Source organism: Eriocheir sinensis, chromosome 58, assembly GCF_024679095.1.
Source record: "Eriocheir sinensis breed Jianghai 21 chromosome 58, ASM2467909v1, whole genome shotgun sequence".
Classification (NCBI taxonomy): domain Eukaryota; kingdom Metazoa; phylum Arthropoda; class Malacostraca; order Decapoda; family Varunidae; genus Eriocheir; species Eriocheir sinensis.
Genome location: NC_066566.1, coordinates 5,260,357 through 5,280,677, shown reverse-complemented (window position 1 = coordinate 5,280,677; position 20,321 = coordinate 5,260,357). Strand labels below are relative to the sequence as shown.

At 48.5% G+C, this 20,321-nt stretch overlaps 1 protein-coding gene across 5 annotated transcripts in view; it reads right to left on the bottom strand.

The window, feature by feature from the left end:
- The window catches only part of LOC126985091 (afadin-like), a 135,833-nt gene that overhangs the window by 39,814 nt on the left and 75,698 nt on the right, over positions 1-20,321 (bottom strand). For 2 of the 5 annotated variants that reach the window (XM_050839536.1, XM_050839537.1), the window contains exon 1: positions 1,754-4,324. The exons of 2 other annotated variants lie outside the window; for them this stretch is intronic. In XM_050839536.1, coding sequence (XP_050695493.1) covers positions 1,754-3,934 — 2,181 coding nt within the window. In that variant the 5' untranslated portion in view covers positions 3,935-4,324. Of the gene's footprint in view, positions 1-1,753; positions 4,325-20,321 lie in introns of those variants that run through there. One more of the 5 variants, XM_050839538.1, reaches the window with a different exon arrangement.

Here is a 20,321-nt window from a genome sequence, read left to right as displayed (position 1 = left end):
CTTCCTCCTTTATCACCACCTTCATTTGACTTTCTACTAACATCATCAAACACCTCCCCCACCTACACCACCACCACAATCATCACCACCACCTACTCCTCCACAACCACCATCACCACCACAGACACCACCTCCTCCTCCTCCTTCATCACCACCACCACCACTTCCGGCCAAGACCACCAGCTTAACAAACGACCTAAAAGTGTCAATTATAGTCTCTCTCTCTCTCTCTCTCTCTCTCTCTCTCTCTCTCTCTCTCTCTCTCTCTCTCTATCCGCTTCTCGAAACACCTGGCTTGTTTTTATACCTGGAGAGAGAGAGAGAGAGAGAGAGAGAGAGAGAGAGAGAGAGAGAGAGGGGGGGGGGGTAGTTAAAAAGTGAATAATCGAGAGCTGGTCTGGCACAAAGCAGCGACACACACACACACACACACACACACACACACACAGGAAGCTCAAGAACAGCTCAGCACGCAAGAATCTGTCCCCCTCAACACCACCTTGACACACACACACCCTCCCCCCCCTTCTCCTCCCCTTCCTTCCTCCTTTCCCTCCTCTCCTTTCCTTTCCATTCCTCGCTTTTCGCTTCTGCATTTTCCTCGTTCCTTCACCTCCTCCTCCTCCTCCTCGTCTTCTCCCTTTCCCCTTGCTTTCCCATTTTTTTCCTTCTTTTCTCAACCTTTATTTCTTTCTTTTATTTACCTGCTTCCTTTTCCTTTTCCTTCTTCCTCCTGATATTCCGGTTCTGTCTCCTCCCTTCTTCTCCTCTTATTTTTCCTTCCACAGTGATATCATTTTTTCCTCTTTTTATTATTTGTATACCATTTATCTTCTATATCCTCCTCTGTTTCTTCTTCCCTTCCTCTCTCCTTACAATTACTCCCTTGTCTTCTCTTCTTGTTCCATTTTCTTATCTCGTTTCTCTTCCTTCTTTTCCTTGATCCCTCCCACTTTTATCTCCACGTTCTTTCCTTTCCTTCCCGCTGAGATTAAACACTTGTCTCACACCTTCACTTTCCTCCTTCCCAGCCCTGAGTTTCCTCCATTATCTCTACCTGTTCTCTCCCTCTCGTCCTTCAGCCTGACTCCTTTCTCTCCTCTCTTATGCAGGTGTTATTTTTTTTTATACCTGTTCTCTCTCTTTTCTTTCTTTCTTTTTACATCTTACATATTGCAATTGAGTACATCTCTCTCTCTCTCTCTCTCTCTCTCTCTCTCTCTCTCTCTCTCTCTCTCTCTCTCTCTCTCTCTCTCTCTCTCATACTTTTCCTTCCTTTCCCCCGTAAGTCTGTGTTCCCTTCGTCCCTTCCACCCTGATCCTTGTCTTCAAGTGCTTCCTTATTTGGGAAACCGATGAACAAATGACAGACAGGCACACAAAGAAAAAAATCTTGAAAACACACACACACACACACACACACACAAACGTGACTCCGCGTGGCCCACCAAACAATGGCACAACGATATACAAATAACAAAACTTTTCCTCGTCAGTCAGGCGAACGTGAATAAAGAAAACACTACTTAAAAATGTGTGTGTGTGTGTGTGTGTGTGTGTGTGTGTGTGTGTGTGTGTGTGTGTGTGTGCGCGCGCGCTCAGGCTCGTGGTGAGGAAGGAAGAGACGCCCCCCCTTCCCCCCTTCCTCAGGAGCAGGTTTTAGGGCAACGCGTCTGTCTGTCTTGCTTTTAGGTCACGAGCTGCCCCGCGACGCTTATTTGGGCATTGACGGCGGCGACGCAGCGACACCCACCTGCTGCAGCTCCACCTGCTGAACGGCGGGCCTTGGCGGCCTTGGTGGCTCCTGCTGGGGCTGTTGCCGCTGACCCACGCCGCCCCACTGGCCCTGCCTGCTGCTGGCATGACGTGCCCACTGGTCCTCTGCTAGGGCCTCCTGAGGGGCTCCTCGCTGAGCGGGGCGGTGGACACGTAGTGGGTGGCGGGGCTCCGCCGGGCCGATGTGCGGCTCCTTCAGGCTTTTGAAGTAGTTACTTCGCGTGGAGTGTTGCTGTGTTGACTGAGGGGAGCGCTGCTGTTGCGGCACATTATACTGCTGGTGCTGGTGCTGTTGTTGTTGTTGTTGTTGGGTCTGCTGCTGCTTCCTCTGTTGTTGCCTGTAGCATCGGGAGTCCACGGAGCCGTAGCCACTCTCCTGGCTGGCGGCGTCAGCGTCATACTTGGGTGCCGTGTTGGCGGGCTGCTGCTGTTGCTGCTGCTGTCCTGATCGGCGGCCGTCCCTCAACACGTCGTGTATAATCGGCGCTCGTGCAGGCACGCCCGGGGCGTGGGGCGGCGGGGCGGGGCCGTCGAGGGTCTGCGGCAGAACATGTGCGGGGGCGCGCGGGCTGGTGTGGGAGGAGCTGCTGGCCGAGGAGGAGGACAGTTCGCCGCGCCGGTACTTGACCCCCAGCACGCGCGCCACCTCGCGGATCTTCTGCAGCTGCACGCTGATGTCGCTGGTGGCGTCCTGCGGCCCCGAGGCGGTGGAGCGCAGCGTGGAGGCCGGCGAGCCCCAAGTGAGGCCGCCGTCCAGCACGTCGGGCACGCTGGTGTTGAGGGCGCGGCGCCCCAGCGTGGAGCCGCTGCCCATGTAGAGATCATCGAGCAGGGAGGACAGCGAGCTGTTGCGGTGCCGCGGGGGGCGTGGCGGCGGCTCCAGCAGGTCAGGCGCGCTGGTGTTGGCCTGCCGCGCGCTGCGGCCATGCGCGTGGGCGTTAATGACGTCGAAGTTCTCATAGAGAGGTTCTGTGAGGTCGTCGAGACTACGAGTGGCGGCTGGGTGGAGGCGCGCGGGGCCCGCCTCCTCCTCGAGCAGGTCGGAGAGCTCATCCAACGAGCGGCATGACCGTAGCCGCCCTCGGCCCAGCCCCTCCGCCGCCCCAACACCTGTCTGAGTGCTGTCGGTGGTCACGGGCACGGCGTGCGCGGCCGTCATGGTCTGCGCCGCGGCAGCCTCGAGGCGCGAGGCGCGGGCCACGCGGCGGTCCTCGCCTCGGGGGTCAGCGGTCCGGGGCGGGCCTGAGGGCAGCGCCTCGTGGTCCACTCTCTTGGGCTTGGTAGGCAAGATGCCCACGTAGGCCAGCTGGCTTGACTTAGAACGTGTGCTGGAGGTGCCCGGAGGCTCTTTGGTGTGCACAAGGCGGCTGCCATCTTTGGTGAGGTGTGGGTGAGAGTGGGAATGGGGGTGGGAGAGAGAGGGTGCCAGGCGTGGGTGGCTGGGGTGGGTGTGGGCGGTGGGGGGCGGGGCGTGGTGAGCTAATCTGTCGCGGGGTAGCTCCAGGCTCTTGCCAGTCCTCCGCAGCGGCCCCTGTGGGTGGCCACTGCCTCGGGGCCGACCAACGACGCCCTCGGGCCTTCTCTCGCCACACCGCCTGGCGCCCTCTTGACCCTTCGGCTGCTGCTGCTGCTGCCGCTGCGAGCGACCGTCTCGCTGCTCTCGTTGCTCCGAGTGTCGACTCTTCTCCTGGAAGGGCGCGGCGCTGGGTCGTGAGCGGCGCACCCTGTTACGCGGGTCCTCGGGGGCAGGGCGGTCGCTTTGGGTGGGGGCGGCGGGCGTATAGGGCGGCGGGTAGGAGTACTTGATAGTCTTGGGCGGCGGGGAGAAGGCGCTGGACGGGCCGTGGTTTAGGGCGGCGTGGGCGGCCTTGAGGGTGGAGGCAGGCGGGTAGGGCGGCGGCGGCTCCTTGATGGAGGACGGCTCGCCGAGGCTGGAGAGGCTTGGCGGCTCCGAGTTGGCCAGCGGGTAGTAGTCGCTGATGGTGGGGTAATAGTGGTGGTGGTGGTGGTGGTGGTGCGGGGGGAAGCCTTGAGAGAAGAAGTGGTGGTGGGGAGGCACCCGTGGAGGGGAATAAGGTGGCGGGGGCTCCGAGCCGGGGGAGGGCAGCCCCACCTCGCTCCCCCAGCCTCGCTCCCCGCCCTCGCCCAGGTACACCATGTTACCGCACTCAGAGCGCCGCCGCCTCGCACGCCACCATGCCCGCACACACGCGCACACACGCCGACACGCACACAGAAGGGCGACCACCGTTCAGCGCCGCGACACACTCACAAGCTCACTAATCCCTTGAAGACACGAAAGCATTCATTCCGAACTAACTGTAATAATCACGTCTCGATAACAACACTCAACACTGCACATCTTCCACGAGTAACAACTGAGTAATCATTGGGCGTCACAGCCACTATCGCGTGTCATGAAGGCGTTACGAAGGCGGCACCGACGAAGGGAGATTCCATGCCGCAAAGTGTCCCAGGAGCGCGAGGTCACTGACTGTCGGACGCGGCGGCGCACATACACTCCCTACCGAGGCTCACAACTAACTGACGGAGTCAGACGGACGGCTGCCTTGTTCCGAAATCCCGAATCCGAGCCGAGCCGACCCACTCACCGCTCCCTCCCTCCCTCCCTCCTCCTCGCCCCGTCAACGCCCCGCCCCCTTCCTACCTCATCCTTTGCCACACATCCCTCCCTGCCTCTCACCCTCCTTCCCTGGGCGCTTCTCTTTTCTTCCCTCCACCAAGACCCAGCAGCAACGTGTCGTGTGAGAAAGTGTCCCCGAGTCTCCTCTCTTTCTTCCCCCGACGGAGCAAGCAAATTTCTCTGCCTTCACCCTTTGAGAAATGCCACGTGAAGGCCAAACGACGCCAAGCTCCTGTCTTACGCACTGCCCAGAAGCTGTGCCGCCTTATAAGCGTAGAGTCATTCTTCACGGCCACGGAGACCAACAAAATGTGATACTACGAGAGAAACAACGTCGCCTCCAGTCATGATGAACCTCACACATGCAGCCTCACCCGACCTGTCTCTCTCCTCCTACTCCTCGTTCCGGCCTTTGCTCCGCCGCGCCCCGCCCTGCAGCCTCAAACTCGGGGCAAGTCAGGGCACCGGGGCAGCGCAAGAAGCAGGACAAGACGAGAAGTAGGGTAACAGGAAGAGGAGGAGGAGGAGGAGGAGAAGGAGGAGGAGGAGAAAAAGAAGCAAGAGCAAGTGGTGATCATACGGACTAATTTCTTGCTTAAGCCTCAACACGTTTATCGCTTCCTCCTCCTCCTCCTCCTCCTCCTCTGCCTCTTCTCTGTACTCCTCCTAATGCTCTTCTTTTTCCTTCACGAGTCAAGGCGGATGTTTTCGGGGGGAGGAAAGGGGGAGGAAAGGGGGAGGGAAGGAGGAAAAGGGTGAGGGAGAGAAACCACCGTTATTGTCACTAAACAAACTCCCCAGGTTCATGCCCGCCCGCCGCCCACCCACTCACCCACTGGCCCGCGAGTGAGTGTGTGTGTGTGTGTGTGTGTGTGTGGGCATCAGCGCGCGTGGACTAACGGGACCGATGCTTGTGGGTAGTCAGAACCTGCCCGGAACACACACACACACACACACACACACACACACACACACACACACACACACACACCTCAGCCTCCCCCTTACACACACCACCGGCTTAGCGAAGGTTGTGTTTACGGCGGCGAAGCGACATGATCTCACGAGGCTTAGCTAACGCCTGAACGCTCCGACGCCCGCCTCTGCGCCTCCCCCTCCACGCTGGGTCCCGCTAAGCACACACGGGACAACAGGATGACGGCCGGGAGTAAACGGGATAAGGAAGCACGAATGAGGAGATGACATACGACCATACACAGTGACACACACAACACACCTTCACGCTAGCCTTATTTCCCACAGTAAGACTTAACAGACATAGAATAAACAGCAGAGTAAATAAGGAGGGGAATTGAGATAGGAAGCAGGAGTAGAGAGGGGACAACATACAATACCCATCACACCTTAACGCTCGCCCTATTTCCCACAGTAAGATTTAACAGACATTGAATAAACAGCAGAGTAAATAAAGAGGGGAATAGAGATAGGAGGCACGAATAAAGAGGGGAAAACATACAATACCCATCCCACCTTCACGCTCGCCTCGTCCCCCACAATAACCAAGACGTAACACCCAGCACAGGCGTAAAGGTAAATCAAATAAGGAAGTGAATAGAGACAGAAAGAACGAATGGAGACAAAACAGCATAAGGCCAAACACACAACACGTCCATACAGTATCCTTATCCTCCGCCACAACTGAGGCTAAGAAGGGAAAGTTGGAAAGTTTCGTTTAGTCGGCGCAACATCTGTGGTCATATGCCGGAACAAAGAAGGGTAGAATGTGAGGTAGATAAGGGAGTAAATATGGAGACAGGAAGGACGAACGGAGACAAGAGAACATAGGAGCATACAACCCAAACGCCTTCACTCTCGCTTTATCACGCACCATAACTAAGACTTAACATGAATAAGATGAACAGCAAAACGTTAAGTGGATAAGGAAGTGAATAGAGACAACAAAACAACAGCATCCCTTCTCCCTCCACCTCTCCTTCTACCCTCCACCACGCCGCTTCCTAAATACACCCACAAGAAAACAACGGGATCAAGGCTAAAAGTAAACTGGATGAGGAAGTATAAATAGACATGGCAATCAACGCATGACTTTAAACTTACCGATATACTACTAGAACATAAGAACATAAGGCGTCAGGAACCCATTCAGTCTGGGCAGCTCCGGACATACCACGCCATCTATAATTTGCATGTTTTTACAGTTGAGGAAACGGCTCAAGGGCAAAAATAAGGAGAGAACAAATATAAGCCCGCTCAGCACTGCCCCTTCGAAAGCAAATAGAAATGAACGGCCAAAAGAGAGATCAATTTCTCCTTCCTATCCATGCTATGCCTATGTGAAGGTGTCTGGCGTATTGGCACTCAGGGAACTTAGATGCCATTGAGGTGATGCAATGGGAAATGACGAGATAACGCAAAAATCAAAGGCATTAGATATTACACAGTGAGGTTAATCTATTTAGTACTTTACGCAATACAGCTAAACATCGAATAAAAGTGAACAATAATCTTGAATAAATTAAGATTGAGGTATAAGATGAGAAAAGAAAGGAAAGAATAAAATGAACTAAATAAGCAATACGAGATAGAGAATAAAGGTAGACGGTAACCAATGAATGAGATAAAAAATAAAATACACAGGTAGGAGAAAGTTAGGAAAAGTGGAGGTAATCTTTTCATTATCCGCAATAGAGATAAACAGAATCATAAATAACACGAAATAGAGTATAAAAGAAAATTGTGATTAAATAAAATGATGCAAAAAATGAAAAGATTGGAGAAAAATCAGGTAAAAAGTGGAATGGAAGAGGAGGTGAATGAAAGAAGGAGAGGATGGTGGATGGAAGGGCGGTGGAGGAAGGAATGGAGAGTTAAGATGATGGGCCAGAAGGAGAGAGAAGTGGAGATAGGGGAGTAAAATCAGGTAAAAAGTGGAATGGAAGAGGAGGTGGATGAAAGAAGAAGAGGAGAGGATGGTGGATGGGAAAAAGGAATGGAGAGTTAAGTCGGAAAGGAGAGAGAAGGAGAGAGAGAGAGTGGATGCAATTTTTCCATCATATACGCAAGAGAATTGAAGAGATAAACAGGATAATAAGTAAATGATAAATAATAAATAAATGAAGGCGAACAGGGAATAAGAGAAGCTGATAATTTATGACAATCCACAGCCTCCGCAAACACACCTGTCACCTGCCGGATAAATTAATTAACCCACAAGTCAAGGTTATCAGTTCATTATACGCCAGAAGTGGAGCTTAACCGTGGTGCTCATCTCTCTCTCTCTCTCTCTCTCTCTCTCTCTCTCTCTCTCTCTCTCTCTCTCTCTCTCTCTCTCTCTCTCTCTGTGTGTGTGTGTGTGTGTGTGTGTGTGTGTGTCCAGGTGTGTGACAAGGTGTGGTGGGTGAGGTGACAGGCTTTTCTCTCCACACCTGTTGTTAATTGAGTGACGCGTTACCTGTGTGTGTGGCGTGAGTGTGTAGCAGACGGACAGGTGAGTGTGTGACCAATTAACACCATTACGACCAGGTGCAAACGAGTGCCTTTATATTTTTTTTTTGCTGTATATGAATGTCTATATTTATTTCAACTGTATCGATATTTTTTACTGTATTAGAGTCTTGGATTTTTTTTACTGTATACGAGTGGGGTTTTTTTTAGGGTAAAGACCAAGACCAAGAAATGAATGCAAGTAAGAAAAGAAAAAGAAATTACCTAAATAAATATAAATAAGCTAAAGAGATGATGACAGGAAGTGAATATAAGTAAGGAGAAAACATAATTACAGAAAGAAAAAGAATTGTGAGACTTTAAAGAGAACAGATGAAGATGCCAAAAGAGATGATGACAAGTATGATTCGTGTGTGTGTGTGTGTGTGTGTGTGTGTGTGTGTGTGTGTGTGTGTGTGTGTGTTCGTGCACTGAGGCGAGCCAGAATGTTTGCTGCCGTCCAAGAGCTCAATGGCTTGTTTCATCTCTCTCTCTCTCTCTCTCTCTCTCTCTCTCTCTCTCTCTCTCTCTCTCTCTCTCTCTCTCTCTCTCTCTACCCCTATGGCCCTCTTAACTCCCCTCTTTCATTCCCTCCCTTCCTCCCCTCTTCATCCATCTCTCCCTATCTCCCCTACTCCCTCCACCCAACCCATCCACTTAACTCTCCACACTCAATCTCACACTCCTTCCATCCCTTCAACTCTCTATTCCTTCCTCTCCACCGCCCTTCCATCCACTATGACTATCCTCTCTCCGCTTCTTTCATCATTCCACCTCCTCTTCCACTCCGCATCCATGACCACCCACAAGCTTTCGTAATCCACTGAATCCTATCCACCTCTAGCTTTCCACCACTACACCACCACTATTCCTCCCTCCACCTCTCCCTTACCTACGTCACCCATCAACTCATCCATTCATCCATCACGCCATTATCATTTCCTCCTCTCTCCCTCCCTCGTTTACCTCTAACAACCATCAAACTCTTTCCTGTTTTTTTTTTCCTTTCACCATTCCACTTCTCTCCCCTCCTCTCTCCCTCCATCATTGCTCCTTCCTCCACTACCTCTAACATCCATCAAGCTTCTCTCAATTCTCTCTCTCCTCCACTCCACTTCTCTCCCCTCCTTTCCTCCCTCTTCTCTCCACTGAAACTTTAATTACCAGCATCCATTCAACTATTCAATCTGTCCTTTCCCTCCTCCTTCCTCTCCCCCTTCTCCTCCTCACCCTCTCTCTCCTCCTCTCCCCCCCTGAAGTTAGACCGTGATAGGGGCTGTTTGATACTTGTTTAGGGCAGTTAGGTGGCTCTTTGGGCTTGTTTAGGGCGTACTTAGAGCTTGCTGGGGGCTGTTTATGATGCTCGGGGCTGCTCAGGGCCAGGCCGCGCGAGGCAGGTAAAGAAACGGCGCAGCCACGGCAGGTGTCATAAAGCGGTGGAGATGGTGGTGGAGGTTGTAATGGTGGTTGTAGTGGTGGTGAGGGTGGTGGTGGTGGTGGTGGGAAAGAGGGAGGGATTTAGGCGGACAAGGATACATAGATACATAGATAAGGAACACTGGAAAAGACACAAAGGACATTAGGAAGGGAGGGATTAAGGAAAGAAGGATAGATAGGTAGATAGATTAGATGGATAGATAGAGATAAGGGAAAGAACACTGGAGGAATAGGATAAAGTAGAAATGTGTGAAAGAAAGAAGGAAATAATGGATTAAAGAACAGATACACAGATAGATAGATGGATAGAGAGATTAGAAAGATAGATAGTTAAACACCACTAGAAGAACAGCACAATGAGGAAAATTAATTATGTTTGGAGGAAAAAAAATAATAGAGGAAAACATCACCTCCTACCCTAAATTCCCTCTCCTCTCCACCTCTTCCTTTCTCCTCCACTTTCCCTCCACACCCAGATCCTCCTCTCACTCCTCCACCTCATTCCCTCTCCCCTACCCATCCACCTTTCTTACCTCCACCCCTCCTTTGTTTCCTCCACTGGGACAACGGAGGAAGAGGAGGAGGAGGAGGAGGAGGAGGAGGAGAGAAAACTAGTGCAAATTTATGGCATTATGAGCCGCGATGTGGGTCAGGAGAACGGATGAGAGAGAGAGAGAGAGAGAGAGAGAGAGAGAGAGAGAGAGAGAGAAGCCACGCGCCCTAACCTGTCCCAACACCACAATCCTGGACATCTCTCTCTCTCTCTCTCTCTCTCTCTCTCTCTCGTAATCCGCCCAGAGGAGAAAAGCGTCATAACCTGAGAGAGAGAGAGAGAGAGAGAGAGAGAGAGAGAGAGAGAGAGAGAGAGAGAGAGAATAATTACATCCCCAGGTTATTGTGCCTTAAATACTGTGGGGTCATTTACAGCCCTCCTCCTCCTCCTCCTCCTGGTATGCGGGTGAATTGTTTTCACCTCAGGGAACTAGACGTCCCTGCCCTGCATAGTCTCAGGTCACCCTTGGACAAGGTGTAATACCTGATCTGTCTCCCGTGCCAGGGTCACGGTGAAGCCTCTGGGCAGCAGCAGTGGTGGATTGGACTGCAGGCAGAGGATCTCTTTATGAGACAATGGCTGGAGTTCCAGGGTCCTAGTCAGCTGGACCGTGCCTAATTATTTAGGCCTGCGGTGTAGAGGAGTGTGGCGACCTCTACACTAATAAAGCCTCCCTGGGAACCAGTTGTCGGTGAGCTCCCTGTCCCTCCCTCTATCGACGGTACTCCATCTCTATTCTGCATAACAGCTGGTTCTTGTTTTTTTCTCCTGAAAGAGATATCTTCCGTGGGCCATTTGAGGTTGTACCTCCCGGCTTCTAGGTGGAGTTTCTGAGGGTTTATCTTATACTCAAGGAATATTTCAGTCTTTTGGTCTCTCAGGAAGGGCGTCTGATACTCTCTAGAGTTGGTGGAGAACACCTGGTGACAGGTGCCACTGGCCAGGCCTCGAAAGGGTCGCAGAGTTGGGTTAGACGTTTCGGAAAGTGGGAACGAATTGCTGGTTCCTCCTCCTTGCCAGCTCTGCTCTGTGTGACTACGCCCCCGTGCTATGGGACAAAACTTCGAGGACAATAGCTGAAAAGCGCCGGGTTGTGAAAGTCTCTCTCGTGACCGAGGCTCAGGACAAGCGATTGGTCTTTGAGGCGTTTTCAAGACCCTGTGGGAGCGAACTCCCAGTGTTGGAGGCATCTAACACAGCAGTATCTAATTTCCATGCACAATTTTTATACAATTCAATTTATGGTCACAATTTAAAGTATTTCGAAAGCGCTTTTAATATTTGCCCAAACTGTTAACTCGCTTAAAATTCTAACAATGCCTTCGAACCTTAAGTGTGACGTCTGTCCCGGACGTTTTGCAGCTCAGTTCTTCCAGCTGAGTAAAACTTGCCGCCTCTGCGTTCAAAGATTACATCTACAGAAGGCTGTGACTGAGTGGAAAGTCAAGCACAATGATCTTGAAAAGAAATTTGTAGCCCTTCAGGAATTTGTTTTAACAAATGTGGCAGTGACTCCACTATCGATGGTGGAGAGGCCCTCCACTGAGACTGTGCCCTCTCCAGACGACCCTCCTGCTTCACGGGAGGACGTGTTACCTGCCTCACAGGTTGACTCCCAGCCTGCCTCACAGGCTAACCCCAATCCTGCCTCACAGGAAAACCGCCAACCTGCCTCACAGGCTAACCCCTGGCCTGCCTCACAGAACAACCGCCAGCCTGCCTCACAGGCTGACCCCAGCCTGCCTCACAGGCTAACCCCCAGCCTGCTTCACAGGCTAACTCCCAGCCTGCCTCACAGGACAACTTCCAGCCTGCCCCACTTAACGCTTCTCTTCCTGCTTCACAGGATGTCGGGTTCCAACCTGTAAGGAATGGAGCCAAACCGAAGCAGGCAACCAAGGATTTACTGACCCCCACTACCTTCAATAGGTTCCAGGTGCTGGCAGACACCATGGAGGATGAGTTCGAGACTCGCCTAGTTGGGGACTCCATGGTGCGTGGCCAGCTGGTTGAGTTCTGTGGTCGTTCATCAAACGGCCGCAGAAAACGTTACTGCTATCCAGGTGCCAGACTGGACGACATCACCGCAGCGTGCGATGATGTCACGAGAAATGCCGACCGAAACACCCTCTTTGTCATTCACGCGGGGACAAATGACGTAAAGACAACCCTTTCTGAGGAACTGCTTGAGAAATACCGCCGCATGATCAAGCAGTATAAACGTAAAACGGATGCCAGTAACATCATAATCTCAGGAATCCTCCGGTGGGTCGGTGCCGAATCTAGCTTTTACAGTAAGGCCTTCAGCACAAACAACAGACTTCAGTCCCTTTGCTCACAAGAAAACGTCCAGTTCGCTAACTTGTGGAACAATTTTTACTACGATTCGGACTTGTTCCTTCCTGATGGCATTCACTTAAACCCTGTTGGAGCAGCCCGTTTCGGGAGGCTGCTCTGTGACCAAGTGGCTCTTCGAAAGCCAAAAACGCGGAGGCCAGAACACCAGCCGCTACACCGGAAGGGTGCCCTCAACCCGAAAACTCCTGACTCGAATCACATTAAAGCTTGCTATGTAAACGCTCGTAGCCTACGTAACAAATTTGAAGACTTAGAAGTCCTCGCAGCTACAAATCATTATCACATCATCAGGTCACAGAATCTTGGATAGACACTTCAAATAGAGATTTCATTGCGGAATATAGATTACCGGGTTATACCATCTTTAGTCATGAAAGAGAGAACAGACAGGGTGGAGGCGTTATCTTTTATATCCACAACTCTCTCCATCCAGTATCCGTGAAAACAGATATTATAACCAATGTAGACACGGTCTTCATTGAAATTAAAAATAAATCTCGTAAAATAGTAATTGGACTTATCTACAGACCGCCAAGGCAGACTCTTGATATCGACCACGCATTAAGTGAATTATTATTAGAAACAAGTAGCAGTTGCGAGGCAGTAATTGTTGGGGACTTGCCAGTGAAAAGATGGGGTGAACCGTTGAACTGTCATACAGGGCTCGTCCTGTACACAAATTTACAAGAAAGTGATTTACATCAACACGTTCAAGAACCGACTCGGGAAAATAATATACTTGACCTTATCTTTTCAACGACAGCTGATCTAGTTAACGAAGTAAATGTTGGTCCAATTTTTAGTTCTAGCGATCACCGAACAATCACATTCAGCATCAATATGAAAGAAAGTAAAGTACCTCCTAGTAAAGAAAAGGTGCCTGATTATCAGAGAGCGAATTTCGTAAGACTCCGATCAATTCTAAATAATTCTGACTGGACTGAAATCACGGCGGAAACAGATATTGATAAATCTTGGGGGGCCTTCACCACAATATTGAACAATGCCATAAGCATATGCGTACCCTATCGTAACAGACGTTCAGCTTCTAAGAAGAAACCCAAATGGTGGAATAACGAAATTCAAAATAGCCTATCTCTTAAAAAATGCGTATACAGTAGGTACATATCATCTCAGAGCGAGGCTGACAAACTAGAGTTGGACAGAATTCGCCGCGAAACCAAGAAATTAATAAAACGAAGCAAGAAAAATCTTGAAGAATATATAGCGGAAACAAGTAAATCTAATCCTAAAGAATTTTTCAGCTATGTAAATAATAAAAATCACTCACTTGTGGTATCGGACCGCTTGCTAATGAAAATGGTAACCACACGAACGATGAAAATGAAATGGCTACAATCCTAAATAACTTTTTCGCATCCGTATTTACCGACGAAGATTGTTTATCACCTCAACCGCCGGAGGTTAGAAGGACCGAAAAGATGTTATGGCGTGCTCATCGTAGAAAGTGACATTTTACGCACAATTGAAAAGATTAAAGTAAGCAAAGCTCCTGGTCCAGACAAAACTACCCCTAGGGTCTTAAAAGAAATCAAACATCAAATTTGTAAACCTCTCTCCATCATATTTAATAAATCTTTAACAGCTGGAAAAGTTCCGTCGGATTAAAAACTTGGAAATGTCACACTAATTTTCAAAAAGGGGGACAAGTCTCATCCAGGAAACTATCGACCAATTAGCCTGACATCTATTGTTTGTAAGTTAATGGGACTATCATTCGCGACAATATGGTGAAATTCTTCGAAGAAAATAATATTATAAATAATTCGCAACATGGCTTCCGTAGTAAACGTTCGTGTTTGACTAACTTACTTGATTTTTTTCACTATATTTTTGAGGTGTTCGATGAAAGCAGATCTGTAGATATCATATATCTGGATTTTCAAAGGCATTTGATAAGGTCCCCCACCAACGATTGCTCAGCAAACTACTGGCGCACGGTATCTCGGGTAACATTCACAATTGGCTTGCGGACTGGCTCTCTGAGCGGAAACAGAGAGTAGTTCTAAACGGTGTAACATCTAACTGGCTCGATGTCAAAAGCGGCGTACCTCAAGGATCAGTGCTTGGCCCCATGCTCTTCTTAATTTATGTTAATGATATCGATGATGGGCTCATTTGCAAAGTATCAAAATTTGCTGATGACACAAAAATTGCTAGTAAAGTAACTGCGATACTCGACGAAGAAGCTTTACAATCAGATATAGATCGACTTGCACGTTGGGCCAATCAATGGCAAATGAAATTTAACGTTGAGAAATGTAAAGTGTTGCACATCGGAAAAATAACAATTGCGTTCGGTACGTAATGAATGGCCAACAACTTTCTGCAGTAAGTAAAGAAAAGGATCTTGGAATCACTATATCAAGCGATTTAAAGCCCGGTCAGCATTGTTCAGAGGTAGTTAAAACTGCAAACAAATTGGTTGGCTTCATCGGACGAGTCTTTAATAATAAATCGGAAAAAGTAATATTAAAACTGTATAATTCGTTGGTTCGACCCCGTCTAGAGTACTGTGTACAGTCTCTCTACTACAGAAAAGACATAGAAAAGTTGGAACGGGTCCAACGAAGAGTAACAAAGATGATTCCTAGGTTGAGAAATTTGTCATATGAACAAAGGCTTAAAGAAGTAAATTTATTCAGCCTATCAAAACGAAGAATGCGAGGCGATCTAATAGAAGTGTTTAAAATGTTCAAAGGATTCAGTGATATTAATGCGGAAGATTACTTTACAATTGATCGATCAAATAGAACAAGAAGAAATCACAATTTGAAGATAAGTGGTAAAAGATTCTCGTCGCACGAAGCTAAACACTTCTTCTTCAATCGAGTTGTTAATGTTTGGAACTCTCTACCTTGTGATGTCGTTGATAGTACAACAGTTACGGCCTTCAAGAATAGATTAGACAAGTGTTTTGAATCCAACCAGCAACTAAGATATTACTCATTGTCGTAATAACGTTAAGTTCTTTCGAATACTGGTGTCCTTGTCCGCTTTTATTGCCCGGTTAGTGGTAGCAGTAATGGTAGTTCTTTCCTCTTTCCTACATAAATTCCATGCAGTTTTTCCATGCTGCATGGTTCTTTTCCTTTCCTGCCAGCTTTGGCTGGAGGGATGGGGGTGGGAGGAGCTCGCCTTTGCTGTCCTTCATCTTCCACCTTTGATTAGATAGTTAGTGTAGCTTGTCACAAACAACCTCGAAAGGACCAGCAGGTCTGCTGTTGTTTGTTCTTCCTTTGTGTTCCTTTGTGTTCCTCCTCCTCCTCCTCCTCCTCCTCCTCTCGCTCAGTCCCTATGACAGGCAAGAAGAGGGGCAGGAAGGGAGGAAAAGTGCATCTCCTCCACAATGAGACATAATCCTCCTCCTCCTCCTCCTCCTCCTCCTCCTCCTCCTCCTCGTAAGTGAATGGGTTCCTCCAGTTTCCTTTTCTTCCAGTGGTGCGCCGGGCAGTAAACGGTTGGTCCTCTCCTCCTCCTCCTCCTCCTCCTTCCTCTTCCTCCTATGTATTCCTATGTATTCCTTCTCCTCCTCCTTTTTCTTATTTCTCTTCTTTCTTCTCCTGTTTTCTCTCTTCGATCTTAGCTGTTGTATTTTCCAGTCTCTCTTACTTTTCCTGTCCTTGTTCCTCTTCGTTTTCCTCCTTTTGCCTCTTCTTTCTCATTTCTTGTCTCTTTCCTTCACTTCTTCTTTCATTCTTCCCTCCCTGCCCTTCTCTCCTTTATTCCTTCTCCTTTTGTCTTTTTCCTTCACTTCTTCTTTCATTCTTCCCTCGTGCCCTTCTCTCCTTTATTCCTTCTCCTTTTGTCTTTTTCCTTCACTTCTTCTTTCATTCTTCCCTCCCTGCCCTTCTCTCCTTTATTCCTTCTCCTTTTGTCTTTTTCCTTCACTTCTTCTTTCATTCTTCCCTCCTGCCCTTCTCTCCTTTATTCCTTCTCCTTTTGTCTCTTTCCTTCACTTCTTCTTTCATTCTTCCCTTCTGCCCTTCTCTCCTTTATTCCTTCTTCTTTTGTCTCTTTCCTTCACTTCTTTCATTCTTCCCTCCTGCCCTTCTCTCCTTTATTCCTTCTCCTTTTGTCTTTTTCCTTCACGTCTTCTTTCATTCTTTCCTATCTGTCCTTCCGTCCTTTCCTCCTTCCACCCTCTTTTCTTGATCTACTTTTCTATCCTCTTTCATTTCCTCCTTCCTCCTGCTCCTCCTCTTCCTCTTCCTGCTTTTTTTGTTCCTTCAGTCCCTCTACTTCTCCTCCTCCTCCTCTGACACTCCTCTCTACTTTTTTTTTTGTTACCTTTTATGTTCTATCCCTATTCCTCCTCATACTTCTCTTCTCCATTTCTTTCTGCCTCTCGTCCTCCTCCTCCTCCTCCTCCTCACCTTCTTTCTTGCACTTTTAATCATCTTCATCATCATAATTATCTTTTGTCTTCATCTTTTTCTTCAACTTTTTTTTTCTTCGTGTAATTCGTAGTAGTAGTAGTAGTAGTAGTAGTAGTAGTAACACACACACACACACACACACACACACACACACACACACATTACCATCCAGCTGTTACGCTACACTTGGTCATTACACCTTCTGCCCCACCTACTCCCCCTCCCCCCCCCCCACTCCTCCCCCTCCCCCACCCCACCCCCCTCCACCTTCACCTCCAAGCCACCACCCCCTTTGGCAGACCACCCAGGCCGCCCCTCACCCCTCCATTACCTTCCCTCCTTCCTTCCATTCCTCCCTCCCTGTCCTTCTCTCCTCCCTTCTTCTCTGTCTATTTCCCTCTCTGTTCTTCCCTTCTTTCCTCCTTTCCTTCCTTTCTTCCCACTTTGTCTCTTTCCCTCACTGCTTCTTCCTTCTTCCCTTCCTGCTCTTCCCTCCTTTATTCCTTCTTCCTCTGTCTCTTTCCTTCACTTCTTCTTTCATTCTTTCCTCTCTGTCCTTCCCCTCACTGCTTCTTCCTTCTTCCCTCCCTGTCCTTTCCTCCTTCTCTCCCTTCATTCTTTCCTCTGTTTTTTTTTCTTTACCTTTCCTTTTCCTTCTCTCTCTCTCTCTCTCTCTCTCTCTCTCTCTCTCTCTCTCTCTCTCTCTCTCTCTCTCTCTCTCTCTCTCTCTCTCTCTCTCTCTCTCTCTCTCTCTCTCTCTCTCTTCGCCCTCAATTGCGTCCTTGTCTCTTTCCTTCTCTGCCCTTCATTCTTTCCTCTCTATTCTTCACTCCTCCTCTCCTTCCTCCTTCCAAGTCCACTTCCCTCACTGCAACTCATTCTCCTCTCCTTGTCCTTCCCTCCTTTCCTTCATTCCTTCTTTCTTCCCTCTCTGTCCTTCATTCCTCTTCATTGTTTCCTCTGTTCTTCCTTCTTTCATTCAGATCTCCATCATTGTCTCTTTCCTCCTTTCCTTCTTTCTTGTCTGTTTCATTTACCGCTCTTCTTTCTTCTCTCTCTGCCCTTCCCTCCTTTTCTCCTCCTCTCCCTTCATTCCTTCTTCCTTACTTGTCTCTTTCCATCCTTTCATCTTCCCTCCTCCCCTGCATTCCTTCTCGCTTACTTGTCTCTCTTCCTCCTTTCATCTTCCCTCCTTGTCCTTCCCTCCTTCCCTTCATTCCTTCCCCCTTCCCTGCGTGTCCTTCCTTCCTAATTACATGGTCATGGAGTTACTCAAGAGGGTGCAGGGAAGCGCAACGAAAATTCCATCGTTGCGACCACGGCCAAAATATGAAGAACGAACCAAGCGACTCTAGTTGGTATGTCAGACTCTTCCATCTCACGCCTCAACTATTTCCAGAGGCCGAAAAGGAGATCAATCGCGTTTTAACCTCTTGACTGCGAACTACAAGCAGACATCACCAAGCTACAGGAATGGAGCAAAAAGTGGCTGCTACAATTAGATGAAGCAAACTGTAAAAGTCATGGACCTTGGGAGGGGATATCCAGCATACCAAAACACATGGGAGACACTCCACTATCCACCACAGAGGCAGAAAAAGACCTGGGAATATGTGTTACCGCTCCCCGCAGATGCCGTCAACGGGTAAAGATCAGATCATACAAAAATCATCCTGCCCGTTACTTCGTCGCGTGAGGAGTGAGCTGACCCGTCCCGCAGTCATGTACCGCAAATGCTTTAATATGTTTCGCGTGTCCTTCCAGTGCGTGACGAATCGATTAAACCAGTAACCAGGCAGCCTCGTTATAAGGGTACTGGTTTTCTGTTGCTTGTCTTACCATGTGTCCATATTTCCATGTATCTCTCCTTTATGTTCTTTCCTTTTCTCTCCTTTTCTCATTCCATTCCTTCCTCCTTTCCTGTCCTCTTCCTCCACTGTTCTTTCCTCGGTATATCTCTCCATTTCTGCCTTCTTTTCTCTCTTTTTCTTTCCCTCCTTTCCTCCTTCTGTCTGTCTCTCTTTCTCTCATTTCATTCCTTCTTTCTTTCTTTTCTTCTTTTTCTTCTTCTTTCGCTGTTCTTTCCCCCCTTTATTCATTCCTTTTTTTCTTTCTGTTCCTCCCTCCTGTCCTTCCTTACTTCTCCTTCCCTTTATGTCCTTCCCTCCTGTCCTTCCATTCCTTCCTCCTTCCCTCCTCCTCCCCTTCCATTCCCTCTCCCTCCTCCTCCTTTGTCTGTCCTCCCCTCCACCTTCTTCCTTGTCTCCTTTCTTCTTCCCTTCACCACAACCTCTACTTCTCTACTATTGTCCTTCAACGTGCACTCTCTCTCTCTCTCTCTCTCTCTCTCTCTCTCTCTCTCTCTCTCTCTCGACACGCGCACATTTTGTTATATATTTGCACATGAATTATTGGCGACGAGGATGACTAAGGAAAAAGAAGACGGAGACGGAAGGGAGGAAAGGAGGGAGGGAGGGACGGAGGGAAAATGTGTGAGTGAAGGCGACACGGAGGGGAAAAAACTACGAGAGGGGGAGAAAGGAGTTTGAGAGAGAGAGAAAAAGAAAAGAGAGAAGGAAAGAAGGAAAGAAAGAACGAAAGTGATTAGCCGATTGAATATTAACGCAGCTTGAAATAAAAAGGTAAACTAACATAGAAAATAAAGATCAGCCAAAAAAAAAAATACATCATAGTAAGTTAATATGTGAGAATAAAATAAGTTAGAGAATGAGTGAGTGAGTGAGTGAGGTGAGAGATATTACACCTATAAGAAGAAATTAATGCATGAGGATGAATGAATGAGTCAGATGAAGGATATAAATAAGTCAGGAAGAATGAGTGAGTGAGTGAGTGAGTGAGTGAGTGAGAGGTGAGATATTAAACCTATAAGAAGAAACAAATGCATTAAGACAGGAGGGATGAATGAATGAGTCAGATGAAGGATATAAATAAGTCAGGAAGAATGGGTGAGTGAGTGAGTGAGTGAGTGAGTGAGTGAGTGAGGTGAGATATTAAACCTATAAGAAGAAACAAATGCATTAAGACAGAAGGGATGAATGAATGAGTCAGATGAAGGATATAAACAAGTCAGGAAGAATGAGTGAGTGAGTGAGTGGGTGAGTGAGAGGTGAGATATCAAACCTATAAGAAGAAACAAATGCATTAAGACAGAAGGGATGAATGAATGAGTCAGATGAAGGATATAAATAAGTCAGGAAGAATGAGTGAGTGAGTGAGTGAGTGAGTGAGTCAGACGGAAACTATGCATGTATGTGGAAGTCTTACGCAACTTAACGGAAGGGAATGTCAAACCCAACCCAAAAGAGGAAACTCAGGAAGGAGGAAAACGAAGGAAATAAGGAAGAATGCGTGAGAGCGAGTGAGTCAGGTAAAGAAAATGAGTAAGTCCCGGTGTATGGTTTGTGAAGAGCGATTTGGACAGGTGTACGGGCGTTAGGTGTGAGACGGTAAGTGAACAGATAAATACACAGGTGGAGGGTGTAGGATGGTGAGTGGACAGGTGGAGACAGGTAAGGTGGAAGGACGGTGAGTGGATAGGTAATTTTAAGTGAAGAGAGGGTGAGATTAAGATGGAGAGCGGCTATGTGGAGTATTGGTGGATAGGCGACGAGGTGGAGGAGGGTAGTGGGTGTGGTGGATGTGTGGGTGGGTGGGTCTTAGGGTGGAG